The sequence below is a fragment of the Lycium ferocissimum genome, unplaced genomic scaffold (genome assembly GCF_029784015.1).
Source record: "Lycium ferocissimum isolate CSIRO_LF1 unplaced genomic scaffold, AGI_CSIRO_Lferr_CH_V1 ctg789, whole genome shotgun sequence".
In the NCBI taxonomy this organism is placed as follows: domain Eukaryota; kingdom Viridiplantae; phylum Streptophyta; class Magnoliopsida; order Solanales; family Solanaceae; genus Lycium; species Lycium ferocissimum.
Genome location: NW_026726994.1, coordinates 1 through 22,461, shown reverse-complemented (window position 1 = coordinate 22,461; position 22,461 = coordinate 1). Strand labels below are relative to the sequence as shown.

Below are 22,461 nucleotides of genomic sequence, written 5' to 3'. Positions count from 1 at the left end.
GTTATAGAATAGCATGCATGATGGCCGTAAGAAGATCATAAACAAGGTAAATAGTCAGGAGTGGATGTCTAGATTAGGATGTCGGCACACATATAGCATACGTGCCATGAGTGAGAGGGTGGTCATAGAAACCTCTTTCGAAATTATCGAACATGGTAACTTATCCATTTGAGTCTCTTTTCTTTTCAAGCTGAATAGAAATTTCATAAGGGGAAAAAAAGATCACATAAGATTCTTTAATATGCCTTGTTCACGAGGTTCTACCATTATTCACACTTGCAATTTTAAGATGAGTAGATTCCTTCAAGTTCAGATATCTCCTTCTTAACTTGAATGCTGATGCAAAAGATGCATTACAAAAATCATGGCAACATATAAGTTATCTGCATAGAATTTTAGGTAATAAAAAGTAAGGAAGACCAAGCTCGACTATAGTGGTCAAAATGTCACTAAAATTAAAGCTAACAAAAAATTATAATTTAAATTATTTGCTTTTGGCTCAACAGACCTCACGAATTCAGATTTAACTTGTATCATAGAACAAGTTAAGCAACAAAATAGACATGACTGATTCCGGAATGGCTGAAATAAATATGAAGTTAGCGATCATACTTTGATAACATTATTCTATATACTGTACTTACCTTATTTAAAATATACAAGTGTACATCAGTAGAACTACATTACTTATATTGCACTTTATTTGATCTTATTAATACAACAGCCACAGGTCCTATATACTTAGCCTTATAATTAAAACAAGCTTAGTGCAATCCGGTTCACTAACTTCAAAATATGTACATGGGCTCGGTGGAAGGACCAGATCCCATGACCTCCTGAATCCTGATTTGATCCTACGACGACAACTTTTATTGTTCTACTGATAAAGTTCCAAATCTGATAACTTGGGAGTAGGGATGGCAAATAACCTATTGCTTTTCTTGATGATGAGTCCAAATCCCTCTGAAAGGTCAACATTTTTGCCCTGGGGGAGTTTCCAATCAAAGGAATGCAGCAATGAAGCCAATATAAACATAAGCATTTTCTCTGCTAAAGAAAGGCCAGCACAAATTCTCCTGCCTGATCCAAATGGAAGGTACTTGTAATTATTGCCACTATAGTTCAAATTTGCAAACTCTTTCAAGAACCTTTCAGGCTGAAATTCCAATGGACTTTCCCACTCTTGAGGATCTCTAGGAATTGCATAAACATTCAAGATTACTTTAGTACCATCAGGTATTGTGTATCCACCAACTATTGTAGATTGGCTTGGGCGTTTAGGAAGAAGCAGAGGCAATGCAGGGTGTAAACGTAATGTCTCCTTTATGACTGCATCAAGATAGTGTAGTTTTGATAAATGGGATTCTTCAACAATGTGATTCAGGCCTATGACATGTTTCAATTCTTGTTGAACCTTTGCCATTATCTCTGGATTATTTTGAAGTTCTGCCATTACCCACTCGACCGTTGTGATTGTAGTGTCAGTCCCACAATCACAATGTCCTATAAAGACCAAAAAGAAAAGGGAAATGTAGTCAAGGATATGATATAAGTAAAAATTAGACTGCATGTAGATCTGCATTGTAAGCTAAGTTCATGATAAGAGCGAAATCTAGGTGAGACTAGACGTGATTGTTGTGCTAAAATACATATAATTTTAGATATATCTAGGCTCGTTGTTTAAAAAGAATGAAATGATAGACCAAAAGTTACTCATAAAATTAAAATTGGATGGTTAAAATAGAGAAGTGCGACCAGGGTGTTATGTAATAGGAGAAAGCATACCAAAGTGAATGGTAAGTTCTGCAAAATAGTTATAACACCGACAACATTATATGGTAGTGAATGTCGGGCCACTAATTCCAACATATCCCTAAGATGAGTGTTGTACACGGATGCTGAGATGGATGTGCTATCATACAAGATTATATAAGATTAAAAATTACTACATACGCCAGAAGGTGCAAGTAACACACTTTGAGGATAAACTGAGAGAAGGTCATGTGAGATAGTATGATCATGTCCAGAATCGACCTACAGATGCACCGGTGTGTAGGTGTGAACTATGATTAGTGAAGATAAAAGAAGATGAGATAGACCTAAAATCACATGGAAGGAAGTTGTTTCAAGAGACCTATAATTTCTTGAAATTAATGCAAACTTATCTAAAGATAGGGTACAATAGAAAAAAATAACCATATAGGTGATATCTACTAATTGAGAATAGGTTTTAGTCTATTTAGTACTCCTTCCGTCCCAATTTAATTGTCTTACTTTTCTTTTTGGTCCGTCCCTAAAAGAGTGTCTCTTTTTATATTTAGTAAGTTTTTCAATTCCAAAATTCTATACAGCAAATTTACAACCACAAGATTTAAAGGAATACAAACATATTTAATTTAAGATCACAGAATTCAAAAGTCTCCCTTTACTTTTTAAATGCCGTGGCTTCTTAAACTTAGACACTTATATTGGGACAGAGGGAATAGTTGGTTTTGAATATATTGCTTTTCTAAGAGTATTTTGACATTATTATAGATTTATATTATTGTTGTTGTTGTTGTTATTATTGTGTAACTTACTATTTACTTTTATTTTATTGGTATGATGATAACGTAAGTTGAACTTAAATGGAAGAAACATAATCAATGATTATTGAAGATTCATGTAGCCGACTCCAATTTATTTGGCACCGCTTGTTGTTGTTGTTTGTTGTTTTTATCACATCGATTCTGCATTCAGTAAACATATTAAATCCTCCGCTGATTAGTTCAAGGAATAAAGAGACAGGCAATGATACACTAAAAATAAAATAAACAAAATATAGGGACTCTTATAACTTACCACCAATATGGCCTTTATTTTCACCAAGTCCACTGATATCCCAGTGTCCTTTTGCTCCATTAGCTCTAACAAAATCTGCATGAAATCCTTTTTTCCATTCCCGTGTATTTTACCCTTTGAAATCATCTTCGTACGTTCATATACAACAGGCTCCAGTATACTTTCAAATGACTTCAAGAGAACCTCCATCTCATGTTGTATTCCTTGTAAATCAAACTTTGCAAGCATAGGAAAAAAATCAGATATATTTGACTCTCCCATCAGTTGAGGAATTTTTGTCACCAAATCTCTAAACTCTGCTCCAATTTTTCCATGCTTCTCCATCTCATCCACAAAATTGCTGCCAAAGATCATACTCATGATTACATTTATTTCAGTCACAAATGCAAATTCACCAATGTCACTGGGGCTGCCAATCTTCGTATGCACGCTTCTGATTGCCTTTCTGATCGCATGTTTCCTGTAATTAGAGGTCGCAAAATTAGCCCATGAAAATATGATCTGCTCAAGTTTGGATTATGTAATCACCCATTTATTTATTAACTCAGTTCATTTTGGATCCAATTCGGACCCATGAAATTTTTTATCAAGATATTTTAAAAAATACCTTTTTTGTTTGATTTGTTATACTTCCTCATCTCAATTTACGTATCAAAATTCGGACATAGAGTTTTTAATTGTTTTTTTTTTCCACAAAATAAAATTTACACATTTGATAAGTATGTAAAAAATACTATAAGTCACAATTAATAATTCAAAATATTTTAAAAGCATATAAAAAAACCGCGGTCAAAGAAAAACTGAGTTGGCTCTCGAAATTCTATCACCACCACAGAAATTAAGACGGAGGGAGTATAGAGTCATGAAAAAAAGAAATTAGGTAATCAACAATTAGAAGAACACAAACAAAGAAATTAAAATTGGGTAAAAGTTGGACTGATTGGACTATAATTGGATCAGAGGGAGAGTATCAGTTATGGGTTCAAACGAACCCAAAAACTTTTGTTTAGACTTTGTATTTGGAGGAAATCCAATATTCAACTGTGAACCTTATAAATATGATGACTACAGGTTTGGTGGCAAGTCCAGAACCCATAAACTCTAAAGTTTGGCTCCGCTCTGATTATGACCCATTATTTAGCCCATATTGACCTAACTCATTTCAGGCCAAATAATCTTTTCGCGGGTTAATGCATGACACATCTATTTGTTAAATTTAACTAGTTTAACTCGTCTAATTTGCCCTCCTCGCTCATTTGACACCTTTACCTGTGACTATAACAAGCCTCAAGGTTCTTATTGCTCATCATCTCTCTCACAAACAATTTGAGTATGTCGCGCCAGTAGGAGCCATAGGGAGAAAATACAATGTCTAGTCCACCATAAGTGGCTGCTAATCCTGCAATTGGAGGGTCACGGTTTGCAAAACCGGAGTCTTGATCACAAACCACTTGTTTGGCTAAAGATGGTGAATTCAACACAATGCAGAGTCTACTCCCTAGCCACAACTTGTATATTGGACCATACTTTTGTGACAATTCTGTAAGCTGCTGGTGCAAATTGGCGCGGAGATATGGTAAATACCCCACAATTGGTAGGCCACGAGGCCCTGGTGGCAACCGGGATTTTTCATTGTGATATATTTGATGTCAATTTGTACCATAGTATTGTCAGGGACAAGATTAAAATGGCCAGAGCTGCAAGACCATGTTCATTTAGCAGTGGTACATTCATGTTTAGGGGGATTTGAGCTAGCGGTTCTAAGACCTCAAAATGAATTTAAGTACTTAGCTTAAAACATTTATCTCTAATTTCATCCCTCAGCATTTTATATATATCCAGTTGTGGTTGAATCAATGTTCTTGTTTGATGGGATACAGACATGTTTTTGGCTAGAAAAGTCCAATCTGTCTTAGGGTCATAGCATGTTAATGCTGTGGCTACGATAAGTGTTTTCGAGGATAAGTATAAGGTCTAAAGTAGAAGGAAATTCCATTATTTCCTTTTGACTAAGCCATAAACAAAAAGATGACATTTTAGGTAAGATTGTATATCTTAAAGAGAACCAAAAAACGGATTTAGATTTTGAAATTTATGGATTCTAGTAATTTCTCAGTTGCCAGCGAACGCACAATGAATTTATGCTATTGTTGTTCGCAGTTTATTATATACATATCTAACAAAACTCTCACTATACATAGGGTCTGAGTCAAAATTACTAGACTCTACTAAACCCATACCATATACTGTACGGCAAACTTCGACATTTCCATTTAAACACGGCCTAGTACCAATTCAAGATAAACAAATGACAGCCGGTTTGAATTTCAATATCTCACATTCAGAAGCTAACAAAATAGCTTTAAGATTTTCCTTCTTTAAGTATTTCTTGTTTCCATTCGGAAGTTTTCAGAATGCTCATTTTGACCCATTCAGCCTAATCATAGACTACAGCATTTAATCTGATGATCTTGGCATTGGATTGATCCAGAGGTGTCTCCATCATTTTTTTATTTTTATTTTTTGAAAAAAAAAAAAAAATTCCCATTGGAGATTAGGAATAGATGGACTTCTTGTACGGATTTGTCACTACTTTGGGTAATTTAGAGGATCGGCAAGTTCCTCGAGATTCTCAATTATTTAATTTTCTCATGTTAGTAATGTACAACGGTCAAATTGGATCATATGCATCTCTGAGACCTTTTACTTTTTTTAATCTTGCGAGAGTTAAAATTAATTCTTGTTTACCAACTTCTATCCTTGTGAGCTCATTAACATGTTTATGCTGCGGTCACGACAAGTTTATAAATGGATAAGTGTATGGTCTAAAATTAGAAGGAAATTCTGTTTTTATCCTTGTCGCTAAGCCTCACTAAGGCCTCATTTGTTTTCATTAAGATTGAGACGTCTGAATCTGAATGCACATCTGAATGATTAAGATGTTGTCTTTAAATCTGAACACTGAATGATTAACACTGAATGAACATCTGAATGTGCATAATGTATTTATTTAAACATAATAAATATACAATTCAAATAAAATAGTAACTAAATATTAGAAAATAAATATAAATTTAATAAAATAAAAATATTATTTGATAAAGAAATGAAACATTTATGTTTGCTAGTAATGATGGAGATGATTGTAGTGGTGGTGGGTGGGTTTGTTGGGTGGGGTGGCTAAGTGGTGGTTGTGGGAGATGGGGTTGAGGTGGTGTTGGTGGTGGTAGTGAGTGAGGGGCAGCGTAGGATTGGGGGTCGCTAGTGGAGGGTTCGGGTGGATCGGTAGGTGGGGGTAAAGGGGTGGGGATGGTGGTGGTGGTGAGGGGGTAGGGTTGATGGTGGATGGTGGGTGGTGGGGATGGGTAGTGGAGGGTTGGGGTGGGTGGTGGGAGGGGTGGTAAAAATTATCCATAAAATATCTCTTAATGATATTAAGACTTTGTTCATGATCTTAATATGATCTTAATGATTAAGACATATTCGATACCAAATAAGTCTTAGATCTTAACGTAAACAAAAACGCACATGGCTGGGTTTGACCCATTCAGATTCATACCTTCATTAAATGCAAACAAATGGGCCTAGCCTCTAATTCTTGCTGTACTTCTTTGTTGTTGCTGGTTTATCCAACAAGTCAACAATGGAAAATTCTACTCCCTCCGTTTCAATTTATGTGAACCCATTTGACTAGGCACGAAGTTTAAAAAAGAAGAGAAGACTTTTAAACTTGTGGTGTTTAATAAGTCATATACATTTTGTGTGGTTATAAATTATTGTATAAAGATAAATTGTTTTCAAATATAGAAATGGGTCATTCTTTGGGGTACAGACTAATAAGGAAATAAGTTCACATAAATTGAAATAGAGGGCGTATAAAGCTCGAAGTTGTGTAAGTGACTGGTGGGCAAAGCCAGAAATATAAATAACGGGATCAAAAAACTAAAGTGTCAAACCTAGCTAGGATTTCAATTTATGATCTTAAGGCAATTTTCAACTTCCTTCACCACTATACTGAAACTTTCCTTTATGTTAAAAGGGATTCAACAATTTATATATAAGCGAAAAAAATTAATTTTACCCTATTTATGTAGTAGAATTTAAAAGAGATTTAATTCAATCCCCTTGCCAACACCTAGCTACGCCCACACACCAACAAACATATCTATCAATTTTGATCCTTGTGTTATTTGCCTAAGAAAATTTGATCTTCAATTAATCTAAATGTTTGATTTTGATCCTTTAGCCTAACAAATGTTAAATAGTTACTAGAATGAGTGTCTAAAAAATATTTACTTTTTTTTTTAATAAAAAAAGTAAATAAATAAATAAATAAAAAAGAAGAAAAAAAGAGAACAGAAAGGGAGATTCAGATCCATTTTTTTTAACTATCGCGTCACCAGTCACCACCATGAGTGACATTGAGAAGCATAAATTAAGAAGAAAAATTTATCTAATTTGCCTCTGTTATGCTCTTTCTTGAAGCATGAAGAGAGAAATGAAGAAAGAAAATAACTCTTTTTCTTAAGAAACCTTAATCTTGTAATTAATAATTAACCTAACAACTGTTTTTATGGCTAAACAAAATAACGTTGGAAGAACAATCAACGATCAACCATGGTGCATGATGATATAGATATTATATGGAAAGAAAATGGATTCAAATATCTCTTTCCGTATTCTTTTTTCAATTCATCTTTAAATATATTTTTTAAATTTGAATTCTGTTAACTATTTAGCATCCGCTAGCTTAAAGGATCAAAATCACACGTTTAGATTAATTAAAAGTCAGAGGCGGATCCAGAATTTAGATTCTGTGGGTTCAATCTTAAGAATTGATATCTACTATATATACAATTTTAATAATTTTTTACACATAAATTTATACTCCGTATTAAAAGTTGAGGGCTCAATTGAACCCCCACTTAATAGCCTAGATCCTCCCCTATTGAAGGTTTATTATGCTTAACAAAATAATACAAGGATCAAAATAAGAATAAGCCAATAACTCAGAGATCAAAAATGCTATTTCTCCATTATTTTATTATTGATGTGATAAAGACATCTTTTGAAAGGTAATGTCTTGGTAGATTTGGAAATCTTGGCGAAGATATTTAGGGCACAAAATGTCCGATACTATCTTAGGGTCACGACAAGTTATTATAGAGATTTTTACACGATGAATAACTTCTCTATTATCATAAATGATAGTACTTTTTGTTTATTCCTAAAATGATAGATCTTTTTACAAATTCAGCATATCTTAACTCATAAGATAACTCACGGATAAACAAGGGCCACTAATTAAGGAATTCATTTAAATCCTGACTAAATAGATTAATACATATCATTTTCTCTTTCATCATCATCTTTTTCACTAATTAAAAAGTTAGTAGTACAGTCAAACCTCTCTATAACAAAGATCGTTGAGTTTGAAAATTTTCAACTGCTATAGAGAATGGCTATTATATACCTATAACAACATTGACATTTAAATAATATTTCACTGTTATAGGCAAAAAAGATGCATAAAATTTAATTTTTATTTTTAATTGCCAAATTGTAAGCTTAATCACACTTTGTATAACGAAGGAAAATCGTCTAATGATGAAAATATATAATTTTATGATTTTTTTTGTTATAAATAGTGTATTAAATGATAAAATATTCTGTCAAAATCTCTACACTTATTATTGGTAATCATAGATATTCTATTTTTATAAAGACGGTTAATTATTATAGTACCAAAAAAAGAAGATAGGCATTACGTAGGGGTAATTTACAAAAGGCGAAATGCTATTATAAAGTTGCGCATTCTTTATTATAGGTGAAATCTTTACATAGAGAAGTAAAAATATAATATAAAAAACCGGTTCCGAAAAAATTTGGTTGTTATATAGTGGTGCTGTTATATGCGGGTGTCGTTATAGAGAGTTCTGAGTGTATACGACTAATAATCCTAATCCTTTCTCTTTCATCATTATTTTCTCCACTATTTAAGGAATTCTTTTACCATTAATGACCCTTATTTGCAGTTTGGTTATAGTATAGTATGTTATACCATGAATATACATGGTATAATAATAATAATAATATACATGGTATAACATATAAATACGTATGTGGTATAATAAAGTATGCACGGTATAGCATATATAACCATACAGTATAATAAAGATATACGTGGTGTCTATATATATATATATATATATATATATATAATTAGGAGATGTGCGTTATACTTAACGTATACCACTAATACATGTTTTGTTACATATATTATTGAAATAGAAAATATGAAATTACCACCAATTAAAGTTATAAAAATGTTAAAATAAAAAGTTAATATTCAAATAAAGGAACAATAGGAAGAATTTGCATGTATAAAAAGAAAATAAGAAAGAAAGACAGGACAAAAAGAAATGACAAAAAAAAATGGAATGGTTGTTGTGGGAGATAAAACTTTGTCCGGAAAAATAGGATCCAACTGAAATTTAGGAATTTTTATTTGGAAGTTGTTTTATGTGTTAGTAATATTTAGTTGCCATGGAATGATAACTAACTAATGCTGCCACTGTTATGCAAATACTTTTAAAATACTGCCTAGTAATGTTTTTTCCCCTTTATTATATTCTATATGGAGCGATCTTTACCCAATTTTTTTTACTCTCTTCATCCCATATTACTTGGCCACTTTCCCTTTTGCACGCCTCTTAAAAAATTATAAATAAAATATGTATTTTACTACCTTACCCCTATCTCTATCCAATAAATACATTCTAATCAATATTGACTATTTTCAGGAACATTTATACTAAGGGTAAGATGGAAAAGATGTAATTAATTTTATTTTGGTTTTGTAAATGAACAAGTAATTTGGGACATATATTTTTAGTAATGTGGCCAAGTAATATGGGACGGAGGGAGTACCAAAAAAGGAAATTTAGTTTCTAAAGGTTTAAGAGGGAAGATATTTTTAAGTTTCAAACAGTTTTTGTGATACTTGTATACATTTAAAGCAAGGCAATGCTGTAATTCAAAATAAACAAATGATTCTGTTAGAACTTCAATATCTCACTTTCAGAAGCTAGAAAATTATCTTTAGTAAGTTTCTTTCTTTTTGGGCTTTTTCCCCTTGAAAGTTTTCAGAAGACTCAATTTTCACATTTTAGCCTAATCATATGCTGTTGGTGTTGATAATTTTGCAATCCGAGGTGTATCCTTCTTTAGCAAAAACCATAACTTTTAACCTAATCATATATTGTTGAAAGAATATATGCATGTCGAAGTAAAGCCAGTAAAGCCATATAACCATTCTCTCAGCTATTGCAATTCCAACTCATATTGCAACTAAGAAAAGAACAACATTATAGCCATAAGAACGGCTGAAATAAGTACTATGGAGTTATCCTCCTTTGATATGATCATCACATTAAGAGCACATATTTTTATTTAAAATACAATGCACATTAGCTACCTCTTTAGATATCGTAAGATATTACACATTGGTACTAAAATTATTACAACAATAGGGCAAGATCATGTCAAGCCAAAATCTTTATTCAAATTCCCTATTATTTCTTGGTTTTACTGATACAGCTCTAACTGCGGTAACCTGGGAGTAGGGATGGCGAAAAGCCTCTTGCTTTTCTTGATTACGAGTCCAAATCCCTCTGAAAGGTCAACGTTTTCTCCCTCAGGGAGTTTCCAATCAAAGGAATGCAGCAATGAAGCCAATATAAACATAAGCATTTTTTCTGCTAAAGGAAGGCCAGCACAAATTCTCCTCCCTGATCCAAATGGAAGGTACTTCATATTATTTCCAGCATAGTCTAAATTTGTCGAGCGACTCAAGAACCTTTCAGGCTGAAATTCCAATGGACTCTCCCACACTTGAGGATCCCTATGAATTGCATAAACATTCAAGAATACTTTAGTTCCCTCAGGTATTGTGTATCCACCTACTACTGCAGATTGGCTCGGGCGCTTTGGGAGAAGCAGTGGTAATGCAGGGTGTAAACGCAATGTCTCCTTTAGAACTGCATCAAGATAGTGCAGTTTCGATAAGTGGGACTCTTCAACAATGTTATTCATCCCTACAACATCTTTCAATTCGTGTTGCACCTTTGACATTATCTTCGGATTATTCAGAAGCTCCGCCATTACCCACTCTACTGTCGTGATTGTAGTGTCAGTCCCACCAATCACAATATCCTACAATGCAGAAACATATATGAAGTTAGGAAAAGGAGTTTAGTTGTTGCCTGAATTTGATAATGCTAATTCTTCCTGTAGGGGGGACGCGTTATTCATGGTTAGGTATGTGTATGTGCATCTTTTAAAGACTTTTTGCTAATTATGCGATTCAAGCATCTAGATTAAGAACTAAAAAGTGTTCTATTTTTCTTCACTATTTATCACATTATCCGGCATTAAGTAAACATGAATTTGAATTTTTAACAGTGGTGGTGTTCAGGCATGCTCCTCAACTATTCCATCGGATACCTGGTACCTCCCACTAGTTCAGGTGCCAAATAACTCTGCCTAAATGGAAAGAGACACCTAACATTTTTAGTCTATGCTTGGATTTGAACCCCTGCTTTCAAGGTTTGCACCCATTTTATTGACTAGACCATAACCTTGGGTGTTTCAGTAAACAGGATTAATAAGTTTGTATTAGACTGTTATATTTCAAACTAATTTCTCGTAAACTAATATGATGTAGTTCTCAGGATCACCAATTTAAAGAAACACGCAATAATATAAAAAAGCTATAGGGACCATATAACTTACCACCAAGATGGCCTTTATTTTCACCAAGTCCAATGATATCCCAATGTCTTTCTGCTCCATTAGCTCTAGCAGGATCTGCATAAAATCCTTTTTCCCATCCCCCTGGATTTCATCCTCTCTTTTGTTTGAAAGCATCTTCATGCGTTGATTTATGGCTGGCTCCAATATACTTTCGAATGACTTCAAGAGAGCCTCCACCTCTTTCTGTATTCCTTGTAAATCAAACCAGGCAAGTATAGGGAAGAAGTCTGATATGTTTGACTTTCCCATCACTTGAAGAAATTTTATCACCAATTCCCTGAACTCAGCTCCATCTTTTCCATGCTTCTCCTTCTCCTCCACAAAATTGCTGCTAAAAATCATACTCATGATTACATTCATTTCAGTTACAAAAGCCAATTCACCAATGTCCATGGGGTTGCCAATCTCGGTACGCACGTTTCTGATTGTCTTTCTGACCTCGTGTCTCCGAAGGCTATAACACGCCTGAAGATTCCTGTTGCTTAGCATCTCCCTTACGAACAGTTTGCGCATATCACGCCAGTAAGAGCCATTAGGAGAAAATGAAATATCTGCTCCACCATATGTGCCCACCAATCCTGCAATTGGAGGGTCACGGTTGGCGAAAATGGAGTCTTGATTACGAACCACTTCTTTGGCTAAGGATGGTGAATTCAACACAACACATAGTTTACCTCCAAGCCACAGCTTATAAATTGGACCATACTGTTGAGACAACTCTGTGAGTTGGTGGTGCAAATTCGGGCGGAGGAATGGTAAGAATCCCACAATTGGAAGGCCACGAGGCCCAGGTGGCAACCTGGATTCTTCCTCATGGGGTATATTTGAGGTCAATTTGTACCACAGAATTGTAAGGAACACAATTGAAAGGGTGAGACCTGCAAGACAAAGCTCCTTTAAAGGTGTTGAAGCCATATTTAGTGGGAAGATAGTTTCAGCGTTTCTAACAGTAATCTCTGGAAGGGAACCAATTATTGGCTCTAAATGAAATGGCTCACAATGAAAAGGCTCTAAATCTTTAACTCAATATATCCTCCTCCTCACCATGTGTTATATATCCTGTCTTTGTTACGTACTTGTTCTTATCACTACATCATTTTAGCTAGTGATTCCAAGGAGTCTTTGTCTTTGGTAGATTGGGCATCCAAGTTGACAAGTATGGTGTCTAAAGTAAAAGCATATGTTTTGTTTTCTTTTCACAAAGTCTCCAGAGGGAAAGATCCTTTATTATAACTAGATTCAGCGTGCGCGCTTTGCGCGTGACCAAAGCGCGTACATCATTTAACAACTAACACTACAACAAAAAATTGGACTTAACTATGAATTTTCGTCGTTAATCCGTGGCTAAATTGCTCTTAGCTAAGATTTTTTTTGGTAATTGATAAGTTGGTATTTTACCAACTTATCTCTTCTTTAATCTTATATTCTTGCTATGTTTGATTGAGAAAATAGTGAATTTAATATCGTTTATATCTATTTTACAGGTTTTATGTGATTTAGAAGTGATCGGAAGAAACTAAGTGAAAATAAAGTCAAAAAGAGGCTAAATTGGACAAAAACTGTCAAAACTGGACAGTTTTGCAAAAACGGGACAAATTTGCAAAAAATGAAAATCAGGGACTGTTTTGGTCTAATTTTAAGTGGGAAATTTTTGGGACTACAAAAGCAAGCTTGAAGACATTATTTCTTATCTTTGGCATTTCAACACAAGTCTTGGAGAGCTTTGGGGAGCTAGTGTTTCATCCTCACACTTTGGAAGAGAAGATCTGGAGGCACCCAACGAGAAATTATTTACCCATTTCTTCATCTCTTGCTATTTATTGAATATTTATGTGTGTAGCATTTCATTTCAATACTTGAACCTTGTTTATGGAAGTATACATTGTTTAAGTTTGGATTTAATCTCTTGTTTTGCTTATGTGAGGCCCAAGACTTTTGTAACCCAAAAATAAATTTTTGGTACTAAAATAACTCATTAAAAAAAAAAGAACGTAAATAGGCTTTACGCACAGATTATGTGCGTAAAAGGACCAAAATGTACATTTACACTTCAGTCCTTTTACGCACAGAATCTGTGCGTAAAAGAGGTCAAATATATCGGCCCCTCCTTCTTCCCCACTGGTCCCCCTATTCAAAAAAAAAAATAAATGAAAATCACTAAAATCAGCCATTGAAGGTCCCTTTCCGAGGTCCTACGCAATCAAAAACATCATTTTCTTGTTGATTTCCAACCCAAAAGTGGGTATATTGAAGTCTAGGAATAAGTTTCTTCGCAATAAAGCGGCGTATAATTCAATTCAAAAACTCAAAATCAAAGCTTCAATCTAGGTATTTCACTACGATTTTTCTATTACATTATTAACCTAAGCATTACTATTGTGAGAATGTGGAGAAAAAAAAAATACTTTTACGCACTTTTTTTGTGCGCAAAAGGGCTGTTTTCAGCCCCTTTTTAATTTTTTTAAATTTTTTTTTTTGTTCATTTGTTAATTGTTTATTTATTAACCTAAGCATTAATATTGTGTGAATATGGACAAAAAAAATTTGTACGCACTTTTTTTGTGCGCAAAAGGGCTGTTTTCAGCCCCTTTTTTATTTTTTTTAATTTGTTTAGTTGTTGTTAATTGTTTATTAGTTGCTTATTTAGTATTTGATAATTGTTAGATTAGTTATTTCAATTGTTAGACTAACTAATTATTTATTTAGTTTTTGTTAAGCCAATTGTTTATTTGTTAATAATTTGTTAATTATTTGATTAGTTAGTTAATTGTTTATTTAATAATTATATGCTAATTAATTTTTTATTATTTGATTAGTTAGTTAATTATTTATTTATTAATTATATGCTAATTGTTTGCTAGCTAATTGTTAATTTTTTGATTCATTAATTATTAATCTTTATATCTTTAATTGTTAATTTATTTATTTGCTAATTAGAAATTGAAAATCCTTAGTTTAGGATTCAATCCTTTGTATAATTTCTCGGTAAAAGATTACATAACTAATACTACGTATTAGAGATTAATTAAAAAAATAATGATTAATTTAAAATGCGTAAAAATATACCACTTTAATCCTTACTTCATGTATTAATGATTAATTTAAAATGCCTAAAATAGATAGGACACCTCCATGGAGCCGGGACCCTTCGACAACCGACAGGTGCTTTATCTACAGCATGAGCATAGGTCCCAGTATGTATGGGATGCACCGGTATCCTTTAGTAGAGTGGTCTGTACCCGTGCGGGGGAGTCAGTATGGGATATTCTTGAGGCTATTCCCCCACATTCCCGTGTCATAGATATACTACGTCGGGACGGTATCTACCGGTGCATCGAGGTTGGTCGGCTTGTGCACGATAGGGCTCTAGTGACGGCCATGACTCGAGCGCCGGGCGACCGAGACCCATACATTTTATCTCCGCACGTGCGGCTACCATCACCCCGCAAGATGTCGAGGTGATTTATGGTCTGGCGATTGACAGACAGCATTGTATCAGATAGTGGAGCCTTGAGATACCGCCGTATCGCGAGCGAGTTGGCTAGGCTCACCGGTTTCGAGCCTCCTCGGGCAGAGAGGGATACGCGTGGACGGAGCCCGCTGTCGCGGTCCTACCTCCATGCTCACTTGCGCCTCGTAGATCTGCAGCATCCGATTGGCGAGGCGACGCCTCAGGCTGATGTTGACCGACGTGTTCGCTTATATCTTCTTATCATATTCGGGGGCATCATGTTCCCGAACACGTCGGGTGCGGATATGAGCATGGCATCCGCTCTTTATCGAGGACTTGACCGACCGGGATGTTATAGTTAGGGTGCCGCCGTCCCGGCTTACATGTACAGAGGATTTGATTGAGCCTCTATGGGCGAGAGGCTTGAGGTCTGTCACGGCCCGAACCATGGCCTGGGCGAAACAAGGCACTCGGTGCCTTACTGCATGTGACCGAGCGAACCACACGGCCATCGAATCATCAGCGAGGCATAACGAGCAAGAATATAACGTGAATGCATGATGAGACTTTATAAAACGTAATAAGTCATAATACTTAATAAAATTACTTGTTTAAACATGAGTGCAGAAATAACATGAATGAGCCAAAAATGGCTATACGACTCCGAAAGTCTGACATAACATAACTGACTTGTCTAGTCTATGAAACCTCTATCATGAGTCTGACCAGAAAACACGCTTGCTGGGACAAGGCCACCAGCATACCCTAGATGCATAACTAATCATAAAACAAAGAGTTGACTAAACCCCGAATGAGATGGGGCTCACCAATAAGCTGATACGAGTGTCGTCCTGCCGAGCGATACGTCGTCCCGCAAATTAGTACCGCATCGTGAAATGCAGCCCCCGGCAATAGAAAAGGGACGCGCACTTTGAATGTATCGGGTATGTAAAGCAACCGAATGAAATAACATGGGACATAAAATAATAATGATAAGAACTGAAAGTGAAACCGAAACCCGTCATGAACATGAATACATACATATATATAACATGATAAAAATATCATAAGTAGGAGAGCAATAACTTATAACCGATCCATGGTTCGCGTACGCGTCCCGCCGCCGAACACTCGTACCTTGCCAGGGAACATGAGATTTAATAAAATATGAAAGGATCCGGTCCATTATGAGAGATCGTCCGGACACGGGGTGGAGCGATCCTCATCCTACGGTGGCTACGTAGTTTCGTGCTATCCGAAGCCTTCCTCGTAATTAAAGCAACTCCCAAAAACTTGAACATGTAAAATGTTGGCACTTGTCGCCCATGGTTTTCATGAATATAACTTGCTTGTATACGGATATCATGAATTATAGCTTGCTTGCATGAACTTGTAAAACATGTATAGTATTTTCTTGAAAATAGCATAATATATCATAAACTAGCATGCATGAACCCATGGAATGAGATATATGGGTTTTCATGGATTACGGACAGATTCTTAATAATCATAAAGAAATATTAAGAACTCAATGATGGAATTATAACAATTCATACGCAATATAATCATGGACATGGACCTAGGGTTATCATGAACATGGTATAGAAACCTAGTTTTCGTAAAAAATCATAATTTATGGATTATGAGGCGTGGGGAAGAAAAATTATGTTCCCACATGTAGATAGTAACTCTACATACCTTAGTCGCTCCAAAACTTGAATTAAAGACTTGAGCTTTGAAGAAGATTTCCAAAATCTTGAATTCTCGAACTCGAGATGGGTTTTCTTGAAAACCCTATGTTAAGAATGATGAATTCTTGCTTAATGATCATGAACGTATGTTGGAATTGACTTAGAAGGCTTGGAATACGCTTACCTTAATGCCTTGAAATGGTTTGGAGGAGAAGAACTTCGTCCTTAGGGCTTGAGAGACTTCTTTAGGGTTCTTTTCTTTAGGAAAAATGGTTTAAAACGAAGTGGGAATGAATATAACGAAGTTGGGCTTTTAATAGGTCGTGTTCGGTGCACGGCCGCGCAGCTGGAGGCCCACTTCGCGCAGGTGATCGCGCAGCGAAGGCAGTAACACTGCCTCTGGTGCGCGATCGCGCACTTGAAGGGCACTTCGCGCAGACTGCGCAGCGTCCAGTAAAACGGTCATAACTTATAGCACACATATCTGTTTGAGCTCCATAATATATGGTTGGAAAGGTATTTCAAAGGCCTACAACTTTCATGTTTGAGTTTTCTCAAATTACTAACACAAATACCGCAAAAATGGTCATAAGTATAGACAGTCTCAGACTTAGACGAATTTAGAAGGCCTTAAGAACTTCACTTTTTGGTTTGACTTCAAAATGACTTTTTATCACTCGAGTTCATCCCGAATGGATTCGTATAGCTAAAATATCACCTTTATACTCGATTCATACATTCACACCTATCTCGAATTTACGGGATGTTACAAGGTCGCTGCATTTAGCCCTCTTCTTCAGGTAATATATTTAAGTGTGTGTAGATAACAACAACAACAACATACCCAAAGGAAATCCCACAATGTGGGTTCTGGGGAGGGTAAAGTGTACGCAAACCTTACCCCTATCTCGGAAGATACGGAGGCTGTTTCCGAAAGACCCTCGGCTCCCCCTAAATAACCCACCAAAAAAAAAAAAAATCAACAAATTTAATCAAGTGGATATTAAGTATAGATGATTAGCAAAATCAGAACCCATTTTCAATTTTTTTTTTTTAAAGGGAAAATTTCAAGAATCTGTGATCTATTAAAGATTGCATTTTTAATAGATCATAGATTCTTGAAATAGTTCCACTTTGGTAATAAAATGCAAGTTAATAACCAAAAAAAAAAAATTGCATTTGTATAGGTGCATAAAGAACAAGTTTGTATTGGCAATCGATAATAAAGAACACCCAAAACAACAAGATTGTCCAAACAGCAACTTGAATCAAGTCAACATACAATAACCAAAATCACCCAAGCAAAAAAAATCAAAAAAATTTAATCAAGTGGGTATTAAGTGAAGAAGTTAATAAATCAAAACCCCATATTTCAATTTTCTTTTTTCATCACAGGAAAAATTCAAGAATGTATTAAAGATTGCATATATATTTATAGAGAAGAACAAGTATGTATTGGGAATAATAAGGAGACAGAGGGGGTTGTATTACGTTATAATCGGGAGAGCGAACAGATGGGAAGAGCTCAAGAAGGCGTCTAAATTCTTGTTCCTCCATTTTTCTGATCTCTCCTTCTGCTAAAACCCCCCCTTTCTTCTTTTTATTGCTTTAAGTGTGTGTAGATAAAACACTAAATATATTTTTTCGAAACGACGACTGATAAATAATATTTTTTGATGACTATGACAGATATGGGTGTGGACTAGGTTGAGACCTTTTCAGCCCATAGCTGCTCACCCTCCCGATGACTACGTTGCTGAGGATATGTCATACGCACGGAGATGGTCGCGAGGCCGTACCGGAGGTGTGGAGTCGCACCATGTCATTCTCCCGTTTAGGGATCAGTTAGACCGCATAACGGCACCCGAGGTAAGTTTTTTTGATTTAACATTAGTTTGTTATTTTTGTTAGTCTTTTATTGTTAACTAGTTGAATTCCTTTTATAGGCTTTCATATGGACGCCGTATGATCAGATTTTGGGTCACCGCCGTTTTTGTGTGGCCGGTGAGCACATGTGGACTGCACGGTGTCCATTGATCCATATAGACATCGTTGAGCATCACGCACCCGACCGCGTATTACGGCAGTTTGGGCATGTGCAGAACATACCCGCGGCTACACATTGGGAGCACACCCACTACACTAGGGACGAGCGTTCTATCGACAATGCGGCATGGCGAGCGCATATGCACCAGGAAGTCGATGCATGGAATGCGAGGATGACGAATCTAGCGGCAATCGGACATGAAACTCCGATCCATGAGTACATGACGTGGTACATGCATATCACTCGCTCCTTGATTGCCAACCCCTCGACGCCGCGTCCTGATGGCCAAGGATATGCATCACTCTTAGGAGCGTATGAGGAGCTGGTAAGTTTCTTCGATCGTCGTCTTATTATGTATTACTTTACGAATTTATTCAATTCTTAAAATTTGTAAATATATGCAGCTACGGATGACTTCGATGATACGCCATGAGAGCATTCCCCTTACGGAGTCCACCGACCCCGGGATAGCGGCATATGCAGCATGGATAGTTCATCTTACCGACACTGGTATGACACAGGCACAGGAGTGGCATCGTGTCGATGAGGATGTACCAGAGGGTGTTCCTGAGGGTGGTAGGGCTGATAGAGGTGGGCGGGAGGATAGAGGTGGTCCGGCTGGCAGAGGTGGTCGGGCTGGCAGAGGTCTAGTAGATGAGCCTGACAATATAGCCCGTCAGGCTCCGTCAGCCACAGATATCCCGTCGACTTCTTCTTCCAGGCCGTCGACTTCACAGAGACTTGGATATACGCCAGAGATGGTCCCACATTATGATTCTTGGTCATCATTTCCACAGGTGCCAGTTGGTGATCTACATATGGGAGGCAGAGACGAGGACTTGAATATTATTTTCGATGACTAGTTTCTTCGTTCTACAGCCGGGCCTACGGCACCATCTGCATCTCCGGCTCGGCGGGCCGCTCAGGAGCCCTCTCATATGCCCTCTCAGGAGCCCATCGACACACAGGTTTATTTTTTTACAATAAAATAATGTATTAATTAATTATTTTATTAATCTAAACTAAATTATTTACATGTATTATAAGTTCATTCTTCTGCGCCTGTGAACCCGTCTCCGCCCGTTCAGATTGACCCGTCTCCACCTCCAGCTACAACTCTGGGTAGCGCTCAGGAGACCGTTGAGGAGCCAGCTAAGGAGCCCTCTGATCAGCCATCTCAGAAGGCCGTCGACACACCGGTTTATTTTTTTACAAAGAAATAATTTATTAAATAATTATTTATATGTTATTTCATGTTTAGTTTATGATAAATCTAAATTAAATTGTTTATATGTTATTTCAGGTTCATTCTTCTCCGCTTTCAGGGTCCGGCCTCATCCGATTGAGTCATCTCCCGAGGCATCTACCGAGGCTACTGTGTGGGAGACCGCCGCCGTCCTCCCGCAGGAAGCATATTTTCACCCAGGGCCGAAGAAGGGAAGAAAGGATGATCATGCCATAAATCATCCTATCATTAAGAGGAGGAGAAAGGATCCTGATGATAGTGAGGGTGGTGGGGTTAGGAGGATCCTTAGGCCTTAGGAGATTGTATATTTGTAAATAAAATGTACATTTTATGTTAATATTATATATATTTTTGGGTATTATTTTTTTTAATGATAATAGTTATTTTAGTATTTATTGTCGATTAATAATAACTCGTGCGACGTCCATAATTAATTAGAACCCTATAACGACGATCTAACTGTATATGTATAACAAGTTTTCAAACTTACTTCGGAGCACTTTACAACCTCTCAAACGATGATCTAAATGTATATGTATACTTGATGTAATGAGTCGATATTATTGTACACGAAAAAAATATTAAGTTCTATATAAAATATTTATATTCCGGTGTTTTGAAACGTCACTAATTTTCGGTCAAAGTATGAAAAAAAGCTTAATTGAGTTTGATTTCCAAAGAATGAAGGTTGGGGTTTGGGGGGGGGGGACTTTCACGCAATGCAACCGTATGAAAGGACCGAAGTGTATGTACACTTTGATCCTTTTACGCACATAATCTGTGCGTAAAGCCTATTTAGGTTCTTTTTTTTAATGGGTTAGTTTGGTTCCAAAAATTTATTTTTGGGTTAGAAAAGTGCTGGGCTCACTTATGTGTTGAATGATTTTATAATTAATAGAAGTGAGTTAATGTTGTTTTAATTATTCTTGTTCTTTAATCTTTCTTAAGGGAATTGCTAACCCTAGACTCGCCCATTTATTTCGGTTTAAACTTGGAAGAGGCAAACTCGAGATCGGGGAAAGAATAATTAACAAGAATTTGGGGCGTTAACCCTCATCTAATGGAAATCGACCTAGGGATAGGCGACAACACTTGTAGCCATATTCGGGTGTTCTTAATGCTCCTAATTGCTTTAGGGATATTCAATTAGGTAGTCTAGTTAGTCTTCAGAAGAAGCTAATTTAGAGTCATTATCCGAGGCTAAGTAATATACACTCACCATTATTTGTAAATCATGAAATACATTGAATCATTACTTGAGCGTAGTTTCCTTTGTATCCATTCTTGTGGCCATTGATCATTTTACTTGCTTTCTAGATTAGTTTTAGCTTTGTTAGTTTTTAAATCAAAAACTAATATATTATCAAGTGTTTAGCTTAGCTTAGGAAGCGATAATTCCTTACTTGTTTAAATCGCCTAGTATATTGTTCCCTGCGGGATCGACCCCGACTCATAGTTGGGTAAATTATATTTGCATACGACCGTGCTCATTCTAATTAATAGGGTGGATTTGGACATTATCAGAAATGGCGCCGTTGCCGGAGAACAATTTGGCGTATTTGGGTTAGTTGGAAGATTTAACTAAAGGTGACCTTTTAGTTGTCAAATTAGTATAGGTGACTTATGGGGACCACATCAAATAAAAGCCCAATTAAATTTGGGATTAAGAAGATTGGGTCCAAAATGTATTTTTTTCAAACTTCTTAATCTTTTATAAAATACAAAAAGATCCTAACTTAATTCTATAAAACCCACCAGCCCCCCTTCTCCCCCACCCACGCCTCCCCAGCCCCACTCACCCCCCACCCCCCACCCCTCACCAATTTTTTTTTTTTTAAAGAAAAGTTTGGATATTTCTTATTTGCTTTTTCACCAAAGACCCCCTCCTCCTCCTCCACCCCCACACACCCCCTCACCACCCCGGCCCAATTTTTTTTTTTTTTTAAATTTTAATTTCTTTATTTGTTTTTTCGCACCACCAACACCCCCCCCCCCCCCCCCACTCACCCAAAAATGTTTTTTCTTGAAAAGAAGTTTTGAATTTTTTTTTTTTTTTTCTTACTTCCCCCACCCACAACAAAATGAAGTTTTGAATTTTTTTTTGTTTTTGTTTTCTTACTTCCCCCACCCACTCCAAAAAAAATTAATTTTGTTTTAAAAAAAGTATTAGAAAGTTTTTATTTTTGGTTTTTTGCCCCCCCCCCCCCCCAAAAAAAAAATCTTGAAAGGAAGTTTTTTTTGGGTTTAGGAAAAGTTTGTAGTGAATAGATGGTTTTTCTATTGCTGTTTGGTATGGTTCAGGGTTTAGGAAAATATATCTAACAAATAGTTTTTTTGTTCTTGTCCTGGTATTTATCTGATTCTATTTGTA

General features: G+C 36.1%; 1 protein-coding gene and 1 pseudogene across 1 annotated transcript; both read right to left on the bottom strand.

Moving 5' to 3' along the window:
* Nucleotides 1-679: 679 nt before the first annotated feature.
* On the bottom strand, nt 680-4,575 carry LOC132045774 (geraniol 8-hydroxylase-like; annotated as a pseudogene).
* A 5,590-nt stretch (nt 4,576-10,165) lies between these two features.
* LOC132045773 (labd-13Z-ene-9,15,16-triol synthase, chloroplastic-like) lies at nt 10,166-12,653 on the bottom strand. Its single transcript, XM_059436356.1, has 2 exons — nt 11,635-12,653; nt 10,166-11,055 (listed from the first exon to the last, which is right to left on the bottom strand). Exons 1-2 carry the CDS (start codon nt 12,568-12,570, stop codon nt 10,429-10,431), a joined length of 1,563 nt encoding a protein of 520 aa, XP_059292339.1. The 5' UTR covers nt 12,571-12,653; the 3' UTR covers nt 10,166-10,428.
* Between the last annotated feature and the right edge of the window lie 9,808 nt (nt 12,654-22,461).